The 21,710-nt window shown below is 46.7% G+C and overlaps 1 protein-coding gene across 3 annotated transcripts in view; it reads right to left on the reverse strand.

Moving 5' to 3' along the window:
• SNX9 (sorting nexin 9) overlaps positions 1-21,710 on the reverse strand; it is a 59,598-nt gene that overhangs the window by 25,921 nt on the left and 11,967 nt on the right. For 2 of the 3 annotated variants that reach the window (XM_048488162.1, XM_048488153.1), the window contains exons 3-4: positions 21,417-21,491; positions 20,571-20,684 (exon numbers count right to left, since the gene is read on the reverse strand). In XM_048488162.1, coding sequence (XP_048344119.1) covers positions 20,571-20,684; positions 21,417-21,491 — 189 coding nt within the window. Of the gene's footprint in view, positions 1-2,975; positions 3,060-20,570; positions 20,685-21,416; positions 21,492-21,710 lie in introns of all 3 variants that reach the window. The other variant, XM_048488171.1, reaches the window with a different exon arrangement.

Below are 21,710 nucleotides of genomic sequence, written 5' to 3' on the forward strand. Positions count from 1 at the left end.
CATTATTTTAACCTTCTAACTAACTCTAATGCACAAAAAATAGTGAGATACTAACATCATGATCCTATGTATATTTACTTGGAAGCAGGTCCTGCTCACTTCAGTGGGGCATAAGCTCAAGTATGCATCCACAGCCTAAATGTGAAACAGGTACTTTTATTAAAAAGAGAAAGAGACTGTTAGACCCAGGGTTATGCTTTCTGTCTTGCATACTAGATGCTGCAAATAGGCAAAATGCATTAGGTGCCAAAACAAAGTGCTACAGCTGTAGGAGTCTCCACGTTCACCCACAAGACAGATCAGTCAGCTTTTGGTTCTGGCAGCCAGACATAAATTCACTTCAAAAAACACATTTCTTGCAATCACTGCATGAAGAAAGCATATTCTGGCACTGAATGTAATGATTCACATAGCTGATCAGCAGGCTGTAGAACACATTACTCCAGTGGTTTACCTTGGGAATTCTATTCTTTGTAAAACTCTTCAAACAAACAATATTTAATACATTGTTTAAAAGTGAGTTTTTGTTTCAGTGGTACAAAAAGCAGTTTACAACAGAAGTATAAAACAGAATAATAAACCAATTTTTTAAAAACACTGAAACCAGGAACCAACCCATTGTCTGCAGCAAGCACTATCAAGAGAAAGACAAAATGTGTTAAACCCAATTGTTTTCAAATCCAACTGATCCCAAAAATCCCTGTAGAATAAGAATTAAGATACTTGATCAAAGAAATGTATTCAAATCACTGGTTTTCCTTTTGTTTATTACATCTGAGTTTGAAGAAAGGTTAGCCAAATAAAGTCAATTTTTGACGGTAATATTAAGTTATTAAATCCGAATGGGAAGTCAAACTGAGAGAGAAAATTATTTGTATTAGATACTTAAAATTTTAGAAACACATTGGATAAATTAAGGTATTTATGTATCAAAAATGAAATTTTGTAATTGTAATGTTTTAACGATACTGAAACTAATAAACTTTATAAAAAAAAGAAATGTATGATGGAATACAATGGACCTTTCTGGAAAGCAAGCAAGTTCTCTAATGTCTGTACAGGCACTGGAAAAAAAAACCAGTCATCATTGCTGGAAAGAACTAGATGAACTACACGTAGAGGTAGGAAAATGTGGGTCTGCCCAGTGGCCACATAACTGGGCAACAGTTGGCCCAGGTAAAGGCTGCTGGGGTGCAGTGAGGGAAACCTTAAGACAGAGGGGCAGATAAAGGTAGGTTGGCTGTCGAGTATGAAGAAGACAGTGTTGCCAACTACAGGTTTGGAAATTCCTGGAGATTTAGCGGCTGGAGCTTGGGGATGGACCTTAAAAGGGTACAATGACATGAACTCCCCCCCCCCCCCAAAGCAGCCATTTCTTCCACGGGAGGCTCGGTTGCCAACCACCAGGGGGAGGGGTGGAGATTACTCTTAATTACAACTGATCTCCAGATGATGGAGATCAATGCTCCCGGAAGAAATGGCAGCTTTAGCAGGTAGACTCTATGGCATTATAACATGCTGAGGTTCCTTCTCTCCTCAAACCTCTCACCCTTCCAAAACTCCACTTCCACATCTCCAGGAATTCCTAACCTGGAGCTGGCAGCCGTAAGGGGCCTAACCTCTGGAGCTGGGACATCTGTCATGATTCCAGGAGATCTCCAGGCTCCACCTGGAGGTTTGTAGCCCTGGCCTAGACAAAGACAAGCAAGCAGGAAAGGGGGAGAGCTCCCGGGAAAGAAAAAGAGGAAACGGTGGAGGAGGAGGGGGAGAGGGAGGAGGAATAAAGATGCCTCCTGCAAGTCGTTTTGTACTCCAGTTTGCAGTGTCCTTCGGATGTCTCAAGCAAAGAGTCAGAGAATTTTCTTCACAATAATCATATGAACAATTAACTCATATACCAAACAGAAAGTGATAAACTAACAAGAGGTGCAGAGGTAGATATACAGCATTCATCCTCATGCAACAGAAAAAAGTAATTTGGTACCAGTGTGATTAATTCCTGGAACTTTTCAGCTAGGTAGAACTTTCACGTTATTAAGCTATGACAGAAAAGGGTGATCAATTAGTACCCCACTGGTTTCTTTCAAAGTCTAGCCATCCAAACACATCTACAACAGTCTATATCCATAAAAAAACATTAAAATGGGTTTACATCTTAAAAATAACTTTCTTTACATGCAAGGAAGCATCCCAGTCCTCCTCCCCACAGCTGGTCTCAAGGGGCCTGTTTCCTGATTATCTTCTTAAAGGCACAGATCTGACAATACTCAGTAGTCCCAATACTACTGAGCTGATATTTCCTTCCCCTCCACAGACACTCACACTCTCTCTCTTTCTTCCCCAGTCTTTCTTTCGCTCTGCCAGGGAAGACAGCCTTGTTTTTAGAAAGGGGCTTGTCTGGAAAAAAGTTTTTGAAAGCCCTCCCGATCATCAGGGAGGGCAGAAGCAAGGAAAGTGGACTGTAGCCAGAAACACAGCCTGCTTGTGTTGTTCCTTGCAAAAGGCAACTCAGTTATATCTATACACTGATATATCGATAAGAGTGTTTAGAGAAGAAGGAAGGAACGAGCACCATGGAAGGAGGGTGAAGAGGAAGGCATCAATTGCAGTATGAGAAATGGGAAGGGTGGAGCTAAGCAGACTGGCCGTGGGTGGAGAAAAGAGGTCTGGGGCAAAGCTGTGTTCACTGGAAAATCGCCCTGCTCTGGCAGCGAAGCAAAATTAAATTGGTGCCAGAAGTGGTCTCGCTTGCTGCAGGGAGACTAAAAAGTGAAAGTGGGGTTAGAGGAAAAATGTCTGTACAAGAATTCTTGCTGTGACAGATGTTTGCCCCCATCACACAGCAGATGCCATGTGTGTCGCCTGCCAGTATAAACTTTATAAAGTACTCTTTGATGACAAAAACTGCATGGGAAATGGATATCAAATCTGGATTATTTTTCATCCTTGAGGCAATTTTTTCTAAAACTTTTTACCTTTCCAGCAGAAGGAGATGAAGGTGGGGACTGAGTAAAGATTTCCAGAATATCTGTATGAGCAGTAAATGTCAGAGAATCCACCTAAAAATTAGAGGCAGTCCATGAAGGAAGAAAGAAAGTATTAGAAGGACCTGATTGAGCCCTAAAGATCAGGAAGTTTCATCCAAGCAAAGCAGATGAGTGAAATGTACGCATGCTATAGGTTTCTCAACACCAGAATGCCACATGCATATGCATTCAGAAGCTTGTTTTAAAGGATGTCAAGATTTTGCTCCCACAGGCACAATTAAGTTATACTTTCAAGTTCAAATCCAAAAAGTTAATATAAAAGCAGAAGACTTTCAAAAAATAAGTTGGAACGCTAAAGCATGCAAGGAACACTGCCGTAAGAGACAACCAATGACTAGCTCTATCAGTCATCAGCACACTAAACAGACTTCCTAGCATACATTTAATCATCTTGCAAATTCACTACATTCAAGGTCTTCGCTGGGCAAGCAACACATAATTCTTGAAAGTTCAAAATTAAAGTGTTTGTATCTATGGCATAGGTTAGTGAATTCCTCCAGTGTTGTTATTCCTCAAGAGAAGCACATTAATGTATTGTTAGTGTTTACAACATACGCATGCTCATACATTCATGCTGCTAGAAGCATGAGAAACTGAGACTGTGAAAGCTATATGTATTGCCAGGATACAAAAGGAGCCTGTTACAACAGCATATGGATAGTTAAGCCAGTGCATTACAATATTATGTTGAGGAGGTTGACTGACTGACTGACTGACTCATTCATTCATTCATTCAATTTATACCCCGCCCTCCCCGTAGGGCTCATGGTGGCGAACAATAAGCAAATAACATCAAAACACTAATCAAATATCAAAACAGCAACTATCAAATAGCAAATATCAAATCAGCAAAACAGCAGCATCAATAAACATATCCCCAAATACAAAAATGGAAATTAATGGTTAATGGAAAATTGAGTTTTAAAAAATGACAAGAGTCAGAAAGAGCCTTATCTATACCAACCCACAATCAAGGTCTTAAGCTGAGCTCACAATACTATATTATTTGATGAACAACTTGCTTGAATTTGGCTTTGCCTCATCACTTCTGACAAAATCAATATTCAAGTCTCAATTGCAGACACAGCTATACTCAGTGAGGCTACAGATCATTGTTTGAATACAATGATGAACTACCATCTTCCTCAGTGCAAAGCCTATTCTTCTGAACACCTTTCTGAAAACAATGCTAGCTACCACTGAAGACTTAACTACAGGTAGTACTAATCAGGTAGCACTAATCACTGTTTGTTACTTTAACCCTAGTTATTTATTTAAAACATTTGCTTTTCCATCCATGAACCGATCCACATGGTGGGTTAACAATTTAACACACCAATGTCACTGAATAAGCAATAACCACCAACATGAACAGCAGACTGCAGTTACAAATAGTCAGCAAGCACATTAGAAATTACAAATAATTTCACAAACCAACAGTTTGAACACTAAATAAGAGCTTCAGCATTTGTCAAAGACCATCTCAATGATAATCTTTAAAAGGCAATGAACTTCCAGCAAGGAAGGAACAAAATTAGCTTCTCGTGAAATGGCATCCCACAGTTGCAGTGCAAGTGTTTGTTCTATTCTCAACAACTCATTTTTAAAAGAATAATTTTTAAGGTAATATCTCAACAACTGCAGCCCAATCCAAAGGGGTGGTGGTGGTAGAGTTGCAGCTGGGGACAGTGCCACTACGCTACCTTTAAAGAGGCCATAAGCTGTGTAGGCACCAGAGGAGAAGAGGAAAACCTTTATCCCCCAGGAAAGCCCACTGTGCAGAATATTTTACACCACAGTTTTTGGAGGTGTAGGTCTGCACCGCTGGAAGGGGGTGTCCCCAGCATGAAAGAACTCTGGAAGTTGACTAATGTCGGCTCTGCATCTAGGAGCACCCCTGAAATGCCCTGACGATGCCGGCTCAGGCAGTTGCAGCAGAGGCCCACCACTGCAGGGTCCAGATTCTGGGTTTGGCTGCCAGGCATCTGCGTAGTGGCCCATCACTGAGGTAAAAGGCTGAACACTGGTGTCCATGCCATGGGCACTGACATCAGCTTAGGGCTCCTGCCGCTTCCAATGCAGCTTCAGCCTCACCCTTTAGTTGTATTCAAGAGCCTAATGCACTTCCAGTGTGAGGATGATGCCAACAACAGGTTTAACAGAAACTCTTAGCACAAGGCTTTCAAACTAGCTTCCAAAATAAAATTAAAATCACAATAAAAGCAACAATTTACCTCTTTAGTCTAAAGCAGGGGTCGGCAACCTTTACCACCCAAAGAGCCATTTGGACCCGTTTTCCACAGCCCTGAAGATCTACTGAGCCGGAGCCCTGAAGATCTACTGAGCCGCCCCCTCCACTCATCTTTCCTTCCACCGCTGGAAATAGAGACCCCAGGCAGGGAAACCCCCTTTGCCCGACGGAGCAGGCAGCCGCCTGCTCTGTGGGGCAGAGAGGTGGTGGCTGCAGGGATGGCAGAGGGGGGATGACAGCTACTCTGGAGGGACATGCCCACGCTACCCTCCGACCTCCGGGGGTCGGAGGGCAGCGTGGGCATGTCCCTACAGCCCTCCAGAGCAGCACTGGAAGGAGAGGTGAGTGGAGGGGACACGAAAGTGGCACCCTCATGCACGGAGCCACCTCTGGTTCGGCCCCTCGACTCACCTTTCCTTCCAGTGCTGCTCTGGAGGGACACGTCCACACTACCCTCCGACCTCCAGGCCATGCGGAGCCACAGTATAAGGCTGAAAGAGCTGCATGCAGCTCTGGAGCCGCAGGTTGCAGACTCCTGGTCTAGAGTGTTAACACTTAACTTGAGTCAAAATGCCTTTAAATGGGTTGAACAGGAAGAGACATAAGACACAACACAGCAGGCAGAGTCTGAATTAGTAAAGAAAATGAAAAATGAGCAACCCTAGTAGTTTCAATATTTTCAGCTAAGAAAGGTTATATAACAGGAGCACTTTTATTTTCTTTGAAAACCTAATAGACAACAGAAGAACTGGAAAAGTATACTCTCTCAAATATACCACTTAGAACTGGATCACCACGACTCAAACGGAAAAAGCTGAATGGGAAAAAATGTAAAGCATATGGATTTCAAATATGACCTGGCCAGAAAAACAAACACACTTGACCCCTGCTTCCAAAAAGGCTCACAGCTTCTCTTTATGTCAATAACAACAGAAATTCTGTTCCTGTCTGCACGAGTGACTGCTGTTCTACTCCACCCCATGGGATTCCACCTGAGTTCTGCAAATATCCATCTTGTCTTCAGTGGACTTTTAAAAGAAACACATGCAGCAAGTGATACAATTAGTTCATCATACTGGAAAGCAGCAGAATTATAATGCTGTAAAGTCCAGTTTATTTTGATATCAGCAAATGCAGGAGCAGAGATTCAGTCACTGAATAATGCCTGAATGATGATAGATTTTAAACTGGCTGATAGATTAGTCCAAACAACTGTCAATTTTATCCACCATGAATGGAAAGAGAAGGTGTAGCCTAGATGTTGTCCTGGATCCTCAACAGGAATTGCAGAAGACAAAAGGCCATCGTATTGCTACCACCGCCATCACTACTATTGATGTCCAACAGCTGAGCAACCACACAACAAAGGTCCTTTGGCTTTGTACACTTCAAAAGACTAACCATTTCTGCCACATGATGCAGCCCTTTTTGAAACTGAAAGGCAATTTAAGACACAAAATGAGAGTTTTGTTTGTAGTAAAAAATCCCACTAGCCATATCGAAGTAGCTCTCTGGATCTTAGTTCAGTGTTTGAAAATTGTCCTATCTTTTTGTTTAATATTTTCCCCCTTTACTAGTCCTTCACTTTAACTTTATTTAGGGTTAAAACCCCATGGGCCATACACCCAAAGAATTTAAGAAACAGAAATAACAACAAAACTAAATTTAGCAATGTCAACTGTGCAATTTTTGCTACAGCTACTTAAAAACCTTGGTTTCTGAACATCTTGGTTTCTGAACATCTAAGGTATTTCAGCTGCCACTGCAAGAAATTTTCCCCTGACTGTAGCATGTCTGGGACAATTAAATCATCATTAGAAACCATAATTTGTTGAGGTACAAGAAGCTTTGTATTTTTCTGTGTTCTCACCTGCCCCAATAACTACGAAAGCGACTTAGCAGGACATCGAAATTTGTCCAATTCTCTATCTACAGCACTATGCTGACTGTACAGTGCTTAACATTTCTGCTGGCTGTTACTATTCTAAAAATAATACCAGGGGGAAAAAGTTAAACTATTACTTCTTCCGTATCACTGCATTTTGGTTTTTAGTCATAAAAGGAATATTCAGCTTTCACAAGCACAGACAGATGAACAAACACATTAAATTGTGAAGCCTACTAGTTGCACAAATGTATCTTCCATGAAACCAAACACAGTTCAGAGCTTGCAACAGACTATGAAAGTTCTTGCATTGTAAATCAGAAACCTAAATTCAGGAAAATAGAATATTAACCTTGATTCATGAACAAACTAGGCCTCCACAACTGCCTAGCTCAAACCACTGATTTCAATGCAAGTCCACCTTTGTCCACTATTGCCAGGGAGTGTATGAAAAAATCCTGCTCCTGACCTCTGGACTGTTAAAAGGTTTTGCTACTACAAAGATCTGAATTTTTGTGGAGGTGATCATGAAGTACAGATCATGATCGATTGGGCTGTCTTAATCTCACCGTAAAGTCTCCGGCAGAGTTGCTCAGTTCATATAGGAAAGCAGAGCAGGCAAAACAACTTAGCTAAGCAATGGTAGAAGTACAGGCTTAAGGAAACAGAAGTCCAAGAGGCCCACGAAGAAGTCCAAGAGGCCCACAAAGAAATCCAAAAAGAGGAATGAAGAAGTGAGGCTTGAGAGATGGAAAGGCCCTGAATAAGCTGTATATATACCAGTATGTACCACATATGCTGCACCAAACACTGATATAGTTCTTTTGAAATCTGGCAACAAACAAGACAACCAAAGGAGGAAGAAAACTGAGGAATAAAAGCAGAGAAGTGAATGGAACATGGTGAGATTCAGCAGAAGAAAACAATTTTGTATTTTGTAACTGCCACCCAAATGTCCCTAAATGCTGGGAAATCAAAAGAATAAACATAAAAAAGCTCAGTTTTCCGTTAAGGGAAGAGAGGCCATTCTCACTGGGACTATGTAGGGATGAGCCGCTGACCCAGCAGAACCGTAGGCAGAGTGCTTGGCATGCCGGCCCAACTACGGCCTTCTGGTCGCACCCGCTCCCCCATCCCCCATCCCCCACCCCCCCGGTGAGTCACAGGTCATGAACTACCTGGCTCACAGCCACCAGGTGTCCCAGACAAAGGGATAATGGGGCCCTTGCCCCCAGGTGTGGATTAGGCCCAGACACGGACGCTTCCTCCTGCACGTACCAGCCCGATGAGATCATGCATCACCTGATGATCTCCCGGTCTCCCGGTCTCCCGGCCTCCCGCCGATCCACCCCTTTGCCCGCCCCCAGAGAAACCCTAATAAAAGGTGCCAGGAACTAGCACACGGGAGAGTTGCCAGGATCACGGACCCCGCGCTCCCGCTGCTGGCTCTCTCCACCAGATGATATCTCCGCGTTCGCCTCTGCCCCTACGGTGACTCCGGGCACAACTACAACTGGTGCCGAAACCCGGGAATCCTCGAACCTCAACCCTGCTTACCGTCGCCTGGGAAAGGGCCGCGGTACCGACGTCCACTGGATCGGTGCATCCAGGGACCCACTCTTCGTACCGGCGGTCCGCTGGATCAGCGATCCAGGGACCCGAAGTTCTAGGACACTCTCTTGTCCGACTCTAAACAACGGTAAGTATGGGGGCTTGCAAAAGCAGGGCTTATGACAAGCACGCTAGCGAATTGAAAGCGCTTAGCCGGCAAGCTGCAGGGTCTCCGTGAAGAGAGGGGAGCCGCGCAAATTGGCTTGAGGAGATTGAAGCTCAATGTCCATGGTACCCAGAAAGGGGGACATTGAATCTTAAGGATTGGGAAAACATTGGGCGACTTCGCACAGAGAGCCTCGCGCGCCGATGTCACTGTTACTGACGTGGAGGCAATGCTATGTCGCCATCAGCCTGCAGGTCTATGGCTCTCTTTGCCATAGATCGCCTCCTTTCGATCTCTTCAGCTTCACTTTCACCCCCCGAACTTTCTCTATCCTCTAAATAGGACGCCTGCCATCCTTCTGCCTCCCTTGCTTCCCGCCTCCTTCAAATCCTCCTGCTGCTCGGCCAGCCTCCTCCCTTCGGCCGCTTCTTCATTTTCTGAAGCCACCAAGATTCGTCTAGCGCCATGTAATGGCGCTGGTTTTCGAAAACCCTAGCAGAGCCGTGATAGCCACGATCTGCAAAAAAAGGAAACCCTGACGGAAGACGATGCCAACATCCTCGCCATGTGCCCCGTCCATTACACTGATCATGAAGGGGAAGATGGCATCGCTCGGGCGAAGTTGTTGAGTACCGCTCTTCCTAGGTTACAACATTCTCACTGAACTCTGCAAGGCAATGCGGACGTAGGGAATCACCAGCCCCTATGTGAGAGGCATGTTGGAAGCAGTCGCGAGGAATCACCTAATGGTTCCGGAGGACTGGAAAACCACCTTCAATGCTCTTAAACCCCGCGACAGTATGTGGTCTGGGAAAGCTTGTAGTACCGCCAGCAGTGTATAAGCAGAGGAGCAGCGCCTCTGCCGGCGCCTACACCGCCACAAGAAGTTTTACGGCTGCTAAGCTTTCGCTAACCCCAATGATCAGATCGTTCTGCCGGAGGCCACCCTTACAATCGCTTCTGAATGCTCTCTATAAGGCGCTTGTGAAGGTCCCCAATGCCGGACAGCCAACCCAAAGTTTCTCTAGCATCCTACAAAACCTCAAGAGCCCTATGCTGAGTTTGTGAACAGGCTCCAGGAGGCCCTCAGGAGGCAGGTTGACAACGAGGGAGGCTCAGGGCTAACTCCTTAAGCGCCTTGCCAAGGAGAACGCCTCCGGCTGAGTGCCGCGAAAAGCAATCACAGGTCTAGGTAGGAACCCCGAGCTGGCCGACATGGCTACCGCTTGCCAGGATATCGGGGCTTGCGCCCATCAAGCCAGCCTTCTAGTCACGCCTCTCCGCTACCATGAGACGGCCCCGAGACGTAATCGTTTCAATTGCGGCAGACCAGGACATTTCCATAAGGGGTGTAGACTGCCCGGAGGGGGGGCCTACAGCTCCGAACGGGTGGGGGGTCTTCCCCAGAGGGCGAGGACCCCCAAGGAAGTCTAGGGTCAGGTGCTCTCACGCCCGGCTGGGAGGCCCGTGATCCGGCACCTCCCCAGCCCAGAACCAGAATCTGCCCCTCAAACCCTTCCCCCAGGGCTCCCTACGAGATCTTCGCCAGCTTCCAGGCCCGCATGGGGGCCCCACCCCCTCAGGAGCCATCGAAGTCAGCTTCACCGAGGCCTCCGCCTACCAAACGGGAACTGTCCGCCGCTTCAGGGGTTGTTGACTCCGCTGTCTGGGAGTCAGCCCACGCCCAGGTGTGGGCAAGGCCCTACAGGAAACTGCCCCGCGGGATCAGCCGTGAGCCGCTGATCCCCCCGCCCCAGGAGCCACCCGCCGTCAGCTCAATAAAGGCCGCAAGCCCAGGTAACCGCCGGGGTGCAACTGCAGCTGAACGGCCTGATCAGTGGCCAGCAGAGGTTTGCCCGTGCACCTGGGGGAAAGGGGGAGAGCGGGCCACGCGGCAGGACACCCACCCGGCCAGTGCCTGCACTCATGCACTCGAGGTCTGGCAGCAGTGCCCACCGTCTCGCCGGCCACTCTTAAGTGGGAACCCGAGATGGATACGCCCACCCCCACCTCAGCTTTCCCTCCCCCCCTCACGTGCGGGACCACAATCGGTGAATCCCCGGGTTTGCAGAGCAATGGCCGCTGCTCAGGGAGAAGCTGGCTGCCATGCACCAGCTCGGTGTGGGAAGCCAAACAGCTAGCAGCAAAACCACATTGAGGTCTCCACTCCTCTGCCGTGGAACACGCCTGTCTTTGTAATCAAAAAAAAAGAGTGGCCGGTCGTACATGGCAATTTACTCCAGGGATCTCAGAGCGTAGTATATGCCTGCATCCAACCCATGGGCCCTCTTCAGTGCGGTCTCACCCAACCCTAATCTTTATCCCCTTCGGACTACCAGGTCCCTTGGTCGTTGATCTGGAAATAGGGGATTTGTTTCTTTCTGTATCCCCTTTCCCCCCTGGAGACCGGATCGCCGCTTTGCCTTCACTGTGCCGGGTTCTCAACCATCAGCAACCCACGGCCAGGTACCAATGGAAGGTCCTGCCCCAGGGATGCTCTCAACAGCCCCACCTTAAGTGCCAATATTTTGTTCTATCACGCCTCTTAGCTCCATTTGGTGTCAGGGCTCGAAGTCTCTAATCATCCACAATACATGGACGACATCTTGATCGCCAAGCCAGCCAAATCATCCCCCCACAATGGTGGCGCTTGCTGGCCGACACTTTTAAAGCAGTCGGGCCTAGCATATCGCCTTCCTGAGAAGGTGGTGCAGAGGGATGAGCTTACATTCCTGTATCTGGGGTAACAAGCTCTTCTATTCTTATTCCCCCCCCCCCCCCCCCCAACCCAAATTACCAGAGATGTGTAAATACCGGACGCCGGGCCACGCCTCCTTCAGCTACAGCAACTTTCTTTGGGAACCCTTAATTCGGGTCCGCCCTTTTGCCCCTCACCACCCTCTGCTTAGCCCCTATTCGCATGCTTACTCCCACTTCAAGCTAAGAACTGGGGACAAAATCCAGTCCTCCCCCTCCCCTAGTGAAGCAATAAAAGACGCCTTTCAAGCAATAAAGTGTAGTTCTGGCTCACACATGGGTGGACCGAGTCCCCCTCAAGCGATCAGCCTCCCTCTCCCTCTTTCTTTAAATACCCCTTCCAACCGGGGTTCTGGGATACGCCAAACCACCCTACAGATCTCTTCCTAGTGGAGGGCTCTTACCTTGGCCTCATCGTACCTCACTTAAAAAACTTTTCCACCGCAGGCCAGCTTTATGTTGACCTTATCAACCAAGGGCGCTAACGCATTCATGGTAATGGTCGGGTGGGACCTCAAAAAGATTCTCATCATGCCTTTTGGAACAGATCAGAGTTCCAAATATCTTTGGAATCGCCTCCCTGCCCCTCCAGCTGGCTCTTTTAGGAGGGTTTCGTGGGGGAGATCTCTCTTTCACCTCCCCCAGACCCTCACTTCCACCTCCCTCTCTCTCTGCATCTCTACCTCTTGTCCCATCCTGCCTCTGGCAAGCTTTTACACCGCCTTCCAGGGCGCCCCCACTGCCCTCACCGATCGGCAGTAAACGTGATCGGGTACCCACTTCCCAGCTTTCTCAACAAAATGGGCAGTGGCAAACCGCCCACACGCATTTTTTTTTTTTTTTTTTTTTTTTTTTTTCCTGTCCCACCCTCTTAAGTTCCTCAGCCTCATGTGAGCGAAATGGGCCTCATGGGCCATCCTAGCCTCCTCCAAACCTTCCTTCCTCAACCTTTTCAATCTCTTGGTCGTGACTCTCACAATATGTAGCGCACGTAATTACTCATCTGCCCGTCTGGCTTACGCCGCTCCCCAAATCGACTCCAAACCTCTAAGTGAGTCTCTTCCCAACGTCTGTAGAATCTGCTGTCACACAGAACCTCTCGGTACTTTGTAGGCCATATGCGCAGCCACACGTGCTTTACTCCCCGGGTCCCCTCAGCGAGGGAAACCAGCGCGACGGGATGGACGCTTACCCACATCTCTGCTCTCTTCTCCCATCCCTTTCTCAGTCACATGACTTCTTTCCACCAAGGGGCGAAAGCTCTCGCTCGGGTCCTGCCGCGATCTCTGCTAATCAAGCACAATCGATCGTGGAGATCTTGTGCCTAATGTTCACGCCTGCCCCTCTTCAGAGATCCCGGAGTAAAACCCAAGAGGAGTTCATGGCGAATGATTTATGGGTAAATGGATGTAACTCTTGGTCCCCTGCCTCCTAGCCCCCTGGAAACACCTGCATCGTAACTGTAGATACATACTCAGGGTAATACAAGTTTAGGCTACACTCACCTCCGTGCATAAACTACCAATCACGTCATCCAACACCTCTTCGCGATGTATCACCACTATGGGCCGCCTCACGCCTAAAAGATCGGATAACGCAATCTCAAGCAATTTTGTACTCCCTCCGCATGGCTCATGCTCCAATTCTGCACCAACTGGGGAATCGTGCTAACACACGGGATCCCTTACAATAGCACAGGCCAAGCAATCGTTGAAAGAGCCAATCGCAACTTTAAGGAAATTCTAGCTAAACAAACTAAAGAAAGGGGAGCAGGTGGCCCCCCCCATTTAGGGTCGTGATCCAGCAGACCAGGACAAAAGTGCTCTTTCACCATCAACCATTTAAACTCTGTTTTGCCCTACTCCTCCGGCAGTGTATCAGATCACCCCCCAAGAAAGACACTTCTAGGCAGTCAGAACCTCTCCCCCACGCCAAAGTCTACTACAACAGCCAGCTCCCAGGACCGAGATTCGGGCGGGCCCGGCCCCCCTCATATCCTGGGGAAGGGGGTATGCTTCAGTCCTTTCTCCCTACAGGTCCCCTATGGATCCCAGCCCGCCATGTTCGGCCAGCCCGAGGAGTGACACCAGACGAAGACAGGCCCCACCCCGGGGGCAGAGCGGATCCCCCTGGAGAACCCCACCCCGTGGTCTCAGCGGACCCACCACCAATACCAGAACAGCCCGAAGACCCGGATGACCCGGGGAGACGTCAGAGCAACAACCAGCCTAACTCGGAAGCTGCCACAACAGCAGAGCTGTCTCGAGCCACCCAAAAACCTCCAAGTTGCCATCTTTGCGGTTATTGCTGCGAATTCCGCAGCCATCGGCGTCTATTTGCACGGCTGCCCCCCACCGGCGACGATCGGTCGCCCCCTGCAGGATCTTAACCCTTGGAACTCACCACTACCTCCAGTCACTTGGATGCGTCATCGAAGCGTGCACTCTCCTCCCGCCCGGCAGCCTCAAACTGCTATGCGGGAGTCATCGAACTTGTGATACCTCCTAGCTTACGTACCACTTAGCAATGTCTATGAGTTCTACCATATCCATTGAGTATATTACTTGTTGTTGTTGCATCCCCACCTATCTGTCTGCCGGAACCCTCTGCTGCCACCTCACCATCGTTTTGCCTCAGGCTCCACTCCGGGAGCCCAAGCGCTGCCGCCGTTCCGCCCTCTCTTTTGACCCCTCCTGCCGGAGCAACGCGGTCGCCCTCTCCAAGGCGGAGTTCGTCTCCCTCGCAATTCCCCTAGTGAGAGTTCCTGGACTTGCTTCCTGGCCTAACGCTTAAGACTATTGGCCGGCTGGCCTGTGCCCTTCAGTAAGTCCATCAATGGTACCCACCTCCACCGCCTCCGGATGCCCTGGCCTCCTCGGTGCAACAGGGAACTTCACCAAGCGCCATCTCTTAGATAATCGTGCCGGCTTATTGATTATTTGCTGTTACTGCATCACCAAGGTTGTGAGAATGTACATAATATGTGTTGTTTTAATCTCTCTGATAATTCCCATTTTAATTCATATGAAAGTGCATGAGTTGCAAGATCGTTGTGTCTAATCTGAAATATGATGATGTATTGCTCCTCACTTGGTGGTCAGCCCTTTGGAGTTGGCTGCCAGGGGATGAGATTAAATCATTATTGTACCAGTTCTGCATTGGTTTGATTTGTGTGCCTTATCGCCGGATCTTGCCTTAGTTCAATGTATTTCTAGTAGTTGCCTGTAATGTGTGTAAGAAACCCTTTGACTCCCCTTACGTCGCAACCAAGTTCTCATGTTGCATAAGCGAAAGCTTCCTGACCAGCTTGGGCAAGGAGAGTGCTGAGGAGGTGAGCGTCCCCTTGTTGTCATCCCAACCAATTCGGCTTCTTTCCTAAAGCAGCGTGAAAAAAGTGAGGAGGGAGATGTAGGGATGAGCCGCTGACCCAGCAGAACTGTAGGCAGAAGAGTGCTTTGGCATGCCGGGCCCAATCCATTGCCTTCTGGTCGCACTCACGGGCTCCCCCATCCCCACCCCCCCGGTGAGTCACAGGTCAGTGAACTACCTGGCTCACAGCCACCAGGGTGTCCCAGACAAAGGGAGTTAATGGGGCTCTTGCCTCCCAGGTGTGGATTAGGCTCCAGACATCTCTGACGCTTCCTCCTGCATCGCATTACCAGCCCGATGGGAGATCATGCATCACCTGGATGATCTCCTCGGCTCTCGACACTCCCGCCCGATCCACCCCTTTGCCCAGCCTCCCCCAGTAGAAACTCCTAATGTGGCAAAGGTGCCAGGAACCAGCACGCGGGAGAGTTGCCAGGATCACGGACCCCAAGGGGCTTCCCGGCTGCTGGCTCTCTCTCCACTAGATGATATCCTCCGCGGCGTCTCGCCCTCTTCGGCTCCCCACGGTGGACTCAAGGCACTGCGACTACAGGACTAAAGCCTTGTTATTCACCCTAATGATGCCAAGAGCATGTGGGCAAGGTATGCTGGTTGAAAGAGATGTAAACATGGAACAGTGAATACTGAAATTATATTTGCAAAATAAACAAAAAGAATATCTAGGACCAAGGAACACAAGGGATTGTTGAGCACTGACAGGAAAATAGTGGGAATCCAAGAGTGTGAAGAACTCAGGATCAAGGGACGTAGGTATAGATTTTTTAGGGGGGGGTTGGGGGCGTGGCCACACCCTCACCCACCCCTAGGGCATGACCACGCCTCCCCAAGCCCCGCCCCCGGCCTAGCACTTATAAAAGCAGCAGGCCGGGAACGGCAGACTCCCCTGCCCTGCCCCCAACCAGCTGGACTCCCAGCCAGCAGCCGGCAGTTCCTACTGCCCTCCCCTCTGGGCAGAGGCATAGAGGGAAAATGGAGCCCAGTGCAAAATCTGAGCCCCCCGCCCCCCCCGGGCAGCTGCTGTGATGCAGGAATCCACCCCCAAACAGCATCACTTTCAAAGGTGTTTAAACTAGAGAGCCCAAATTCTCCTTTTAAATTCACCTTAAAGGGAGAATCTGGGGTCCCCAGTTAAACAACATTGAAAGTGATGCTGTTTTGGGGTGGATTATGCCCCACCCTGAAACAGCATCACTTTCAATGTGGCACAGTGGTTAAGAGCAGGTGCATTCTAATCTGGAGGAACCAGGTTTGATTCCCAGCTCTGCCACATGAGCTGTGGAGACTTATCTGGGGAATTCAGATAAGCCTGTGCACTCCAACACATGCCACGTGGGTGACCTTGGGCTAATCACAGCTTTTCGGAGCTCTCTCAGCCCCACCCACCTCACAGGGTGTTTGTTGTGAGGGGGGTAGGGCAAGACGATTGTAAGCTATTTGAGTCTCCTAAAGGAGAGAAAGGGGGGATATACATCCAAACTCTTCTTCTTCTTGTAAACTGAGGACCTCAGATTCTCCCTTTATATCCATGCCAAATGGGATGGATTTAAAAGAAGAATCTGGGGAAATTTGGGGGGTGCCTGCTGTCAGGGGTGCAATTATTAAGCTAGAAGCACCAAACTTTCAGGGTATCTTTAGGAGACTCTCCTAATGATACCCCCCCCCATGTTTGGTGAAGTTTGGTTCGGGGTGTCCAAACGTATGGAACCTCAAAGGTGTAGCCCCCATCTTCTATTAGCTCCCATTGGAAACAATGGGTGATGGGGCCCCCCCTTTGGGAGTCCATAACTTTGGACCCCCTGAACCAAACCACACCAAACCTGGGTAGTATCATCAGAAGAGTCCCCCAAACAATCCCTGAAAGTTTGGTCCTGCTAGCCTAAACAATGCACCCCCTGCAGGCCAAAAACAAAAAAAACTAAAAAGTTTTAAAAACCAACAACTGGGGGACGGAACTTCGGACATGAATGGGGGGGGTGTTGAACCCGAGAAACCCCCCCCCCTTACCTACGTCCTTGTCAGGATCACAAAGAAAATAATGAAGGGAACCAACTGGTTTGTGTGAAGGAAAATACCACAGCTCGAGTCTTTTAACTGTCCAAAAACAGGGTCAGATGGCTGGGTGAGAACTTTCACCTTAAGGACAGCAGAATCTTGTATCATTCAGGGCAATTAAGCAAATTAGTAACACAACCAGAATCTCTATTTTTCATTTCAGAACTGTTATTTTTAAAATAGTCACACAATTCAGTATTGGAAACACTGCTTCCCATTCTCAAAATTCTTAGAGTGTTCTTAAGATGGAGGGAAAATAGTCAGAAGAAGCCAAAAGAGAAAGTGACCAACTAGGCCAGTGATGGCGAACCTTTTAGAGACCAAGTGCCAGGGGCGGAGCAAGGGGAAACTGTCTGGGGCACGCATGCGCCCTGCGCCCCTGCCACGCCCCTGTCTGTCCCTGCCTTGTCCTGGAACGTTCCCAGAATGCTCCGAAACGCCTCCGTCACATCCCTGGAATGCCCTTGCCACACCCCACAGGGGCGCGTGCTCAGTGCATTGTGCACCCCTCACCCCCTTGGCGCTATACCACTGCCGAGTGGCCAAACTGGGGCAACGGCGTGCGTGTCTGCTGCTTTTCAAAAGACCTCTTGCATACACAGAGCACATAAATGCCACACAGTCTCCAAACATAAGCTGAGAGGCAAAGTGAGATCACTCCACTGTAGAGATGATTCCTCTGTAGCCCTTGGCTTGCTATACTTTCTAGCGCTCAGAAGCTATTTCCTGCCCCTAGTGTTCAAAGTCTATTGCTCACTAGCCTAGTCCAGCTGATCTCTTCCTTTCACTTGAACATGAAACCCATGTGCCTGCAGCTTGGAGGGTCTTATACTATTGGATCCCAGATCTGAAAAAAATGAAGACAACTGACCTAAGAGAAAACATCTTTAGATAAGCTATGGGTCTCTGCTTTAGAATATCTAGTCACTAAGAATAGTTGTAGCCAAAGAATTCACAATTTAATACTAAATGATGCGATATGAGATGTAAACACCGTTGAACTGCTCACAAAACAATGACCATAGTGCTATCAAAATCAACACATACACCAAACAGAATATTACTTCTGTTTCTTTTCTTTTTCACTGCCTTTCATACCAACATAATTTTGTCAGAATGTTTGTTCTCTCTTTTTTTTGTGTTCTCTCTTCTGGGTAAGAACTTGACTTGTTAAAGGAAGCTGCTTTCCTTTCATAGTTTCCTTCAATCTGCTCTTTAACAATGCTGGCATCTTCTTAGACTTGTTTGTACTTTTCCGTTCTGTGTGACATAGTTTATTTTGGGCTGCTGTTAACTGACTTTAAATAACCCCAGTGTCCTGAAGACCTTTGACCCTCTTAAGGGGGGCTTGTCTTTTTAAAGCTACAGGAATTTATTTTATCATTTTGGGTTTAATTCCTGCCCCTTAATTTACATGGTCTTTTTAGGTTTCAAATATTTTTGCAAACCTGGAGCATATTTCAAGTTTGTAGATCAGTCTTGTCCATTCACAGGTCCACTCACCAGATTTAAGAATCCTCAAACTTGGCTGACTTTGTCCCCCACCTTTTACCTTTTCTGAAGGCCCCAAATAGCCTCTCCCCTTTTCCTGCTGTTCTTCTCACTGAACAGCCAACCTACATTTATCTACCCCTCTGTCTTCAGCTTTCCTTCTCCATCTTCCCCAGGAGACTCTACCTATGAAAAGTATGGGCCAATTCTGCGATTTTGGCCACTGGAGGTGAATATAGAATATGTGATGATACTGCTATGATGACAAAAACAGCAAACTTTTACATAAAAATCAGCAGCAAGAAGAAGTCAACTAGGACACCATCAGAAGATGACAATAGTGTATAAGATTACTGGAATGGTTAAATATGTTACAAAAAAGCTAAATAATTTGAGCCATACTTCACTGAAGAAACTGCATAGATGTTTAATTCTGAACCAACATTTTTTTTCTAAGGGCATTTAAAGAACCAAGTAAAAAAACAAGAGGCTGTTTCAGAGTTAAATTACAAGTTAAAATTCTCATCACTGGGTAGCATGCATCAGAAATCAAATGTGCAATTGCTGACCTAACAAAAATGGAACAGGCCATTAAAATGTGTGCCCTTAGAACAAGATAGAAAAGTACACATTTTTTTTTAAAGACCAGAAACTGGAAATAAGGAAATTACACAACTACTAACCTGGCATTTTTCCCAAGTAAACTGGCAGAAAGCATTATTAAATCCAGAACCACCCAATCCTGCCACAATTTTTTTGATCATAAAGAGCACATCCGAAAGGTATTATATACTTTGAAAACCCAGAAAAACTTTTGATGAAGTTTCTTACCACAGACTCCTCAGTAAAATTAGCAGCTATGGGATAAGAGAATAAAATCTCTTCTGGCCTGGTAAGGGATTAAGGAACAAGAAGGAGAATACATAGTGGACGAAGGCAAGCAGTACAGTCTCAAAGATCAGAATTGACCAGATGCTACTGAGGTCATTTATAAATCATCTACAAAATGGAGGTAAGTAGCCAAACTTGCAGAAGACATCACATTATTAAAGACTATAGAGCTAGAAAAGGGAGAGATAAGGACAATCAAAATTATTAAGGACTGGAATACTTTTTTACAGGAAAGGTTATGGAGTTCAAGCTTTTTTGGTTTAGAAAAAAGACAGCTTATTGGAGAGGTAATCATAAAATTATTAGAGATGTGGAGATTATAAACAAATGTTTTCTCCCCCTTGCAATCTAAGAATCCTGGCCATCCAAAGTCACTGGCCATCTATTCAACACATAAAAGAAAATGCACTTTGACACACCTCATAAACAAGGTTGCCGACTCCAGGTTGGTAAATTCATGGAGATTTGGGGAAGGACCCTGAGGAAGGTGTAGCTTGTGGAGGAGAGGGAGCTCAGTAGGATACAATGCCACAGAGACCACCCTCCGGAGCAGCCATTTTCTCCAGGGCAACTTATCTCTGCAGTTTGGAGATCAGCTGCAATTCCAGATCTCCAGCCCCCACATAGACGCTGGCAAGCCAACTCATAAATAACATGGAATTGATTTCCAGAAGATATGGAAATAGCCACACATTTGGATGATTAACAGGATTGCATAAACATGTAGGATAGGGCTCTCAACAGCTTAAATGTAAACTGCATGCTCAGAAGCAATACTTGACTGAATACCAACTGCCATATGGGGGCGGAGGGGAGGGAGAGAGACTGTTTCTTTTGAAAAACACGGAAGCATCTGCCAAACCAGCATATATAGCAAGACTTCTGGACATAGTAAGGCAATCCTTAGCTTATTCCCATCAGCATGAACTATGGACAGTAAATAATTCATTACCACTGAAAGGACTCTATAAGGTCAGCAAATGTCTTTTCCATGTCTGTTAACACAACACAAGGACTTCTTTTGCTATATTCAATTTGCCATGCTTAGGTTATTAAAAACATGCTTGACATCAAATAAGAGATTCCTACTTGGCCACTGCTTTTCGCAACCTGAGTGTTAATTTGTGCAGTAGTTGAGGATAGACAGTCAAAAAAGGCTTGGTCAGCTACTGATATTCCATCTTTGGCACCTTCACGTAGAATCTAAAAAAAAAAAGGTTTCTGTTAAGACATTTCTAAAAACAAAATTCAATTCTGTCTAAATAACACTTTGAATTATGGACAGGCAGTAAAACATTTCCAGATTGCGAGATTACGTTCCTGAAGCTGACCTATTCACACATACTTTAATTTCCTCATAAAGCAAGATTTTTGTGTGCAGAAGGGCCCATAAATCATAACACAGCCTTGTGCCTCTCTATTCTTCCACAGCATGTAGACAGCAATCAGCATGTCGCATCGCTTCAAAACATAACAGGAAATGGCACCTTATTTTATTCTTATACATCCCAATACAACTCTCCTGCTGTGCGCAGTCAAGGAATAAATATAGTTTCTTAAACGAATTGGATGTGGTGGGTGGAGCTGAGAGTGCTGGACAAGGACACAAGAAGAAAGGGTACACACAGGCCTGCCAATCCCTGTAATGGCCCAGCAAGCTGCTAGCAAGTACTGGTTGCTGATGAGTATAGAAGCAGAGTTCCATTGCCCCCTGTGAGACCCTTCTACCCTTTGGCACCATGTCTGAGAAGAGCTGTACTGAGCACCATTTCTTTATATCCTCTTATTTGTAAAATACAGAACTGAGTTTCTAGTTCACTGTAGGCCTCTTGTAAGTACAAAATAATGGAGGATAAATGGCATAGAAAAAGTCACCACATATAAAATATATAGCAAGCACAGTATGTGTGATTATTTCTTTTATTATTATCTTACTTCAACATAATCTGATGGAACTAGTCCTCGTTCTCCTTGGCTGTTTTTCCCTTCTAGCCAGCCTCCACCAACATCCTATAACAGTAAGAAAACAATATGTTTCAAATTAAATTGTTGCAAGTTGTATTTTTAAGAAAAATGTATTTCTGGTGTTTTATTAGAATGTTTTATTATACAATCAGTATCTCACTTTTTGTTTCATCCTTCCTGAACCTGATGAACGCAATAGACAACTTCATGATGGAGTGAGAATTTGAATCAAGTTCTTCCCAGTTTAAGTCTAATACAGTCTCT

The sequence above is a fragment of the Sphaerodactylus townsendi genome, linkage group LG01 (genome assembly GCF_021028975.2).
Source record: "Sphaerodactylus townsendi isolate TG3544 linkage group LG01, MPM_Stown_v2.3, whole genome shotgun sequence".
In the NCBI taxonomy this organism is placed as follows: Eukaryota; Metazoa; Chordata; class Lepidosauria; order Squamata; family Sphaerodactylidae; genus Sphaerodactylus; species Sphaerodactylus townsendi.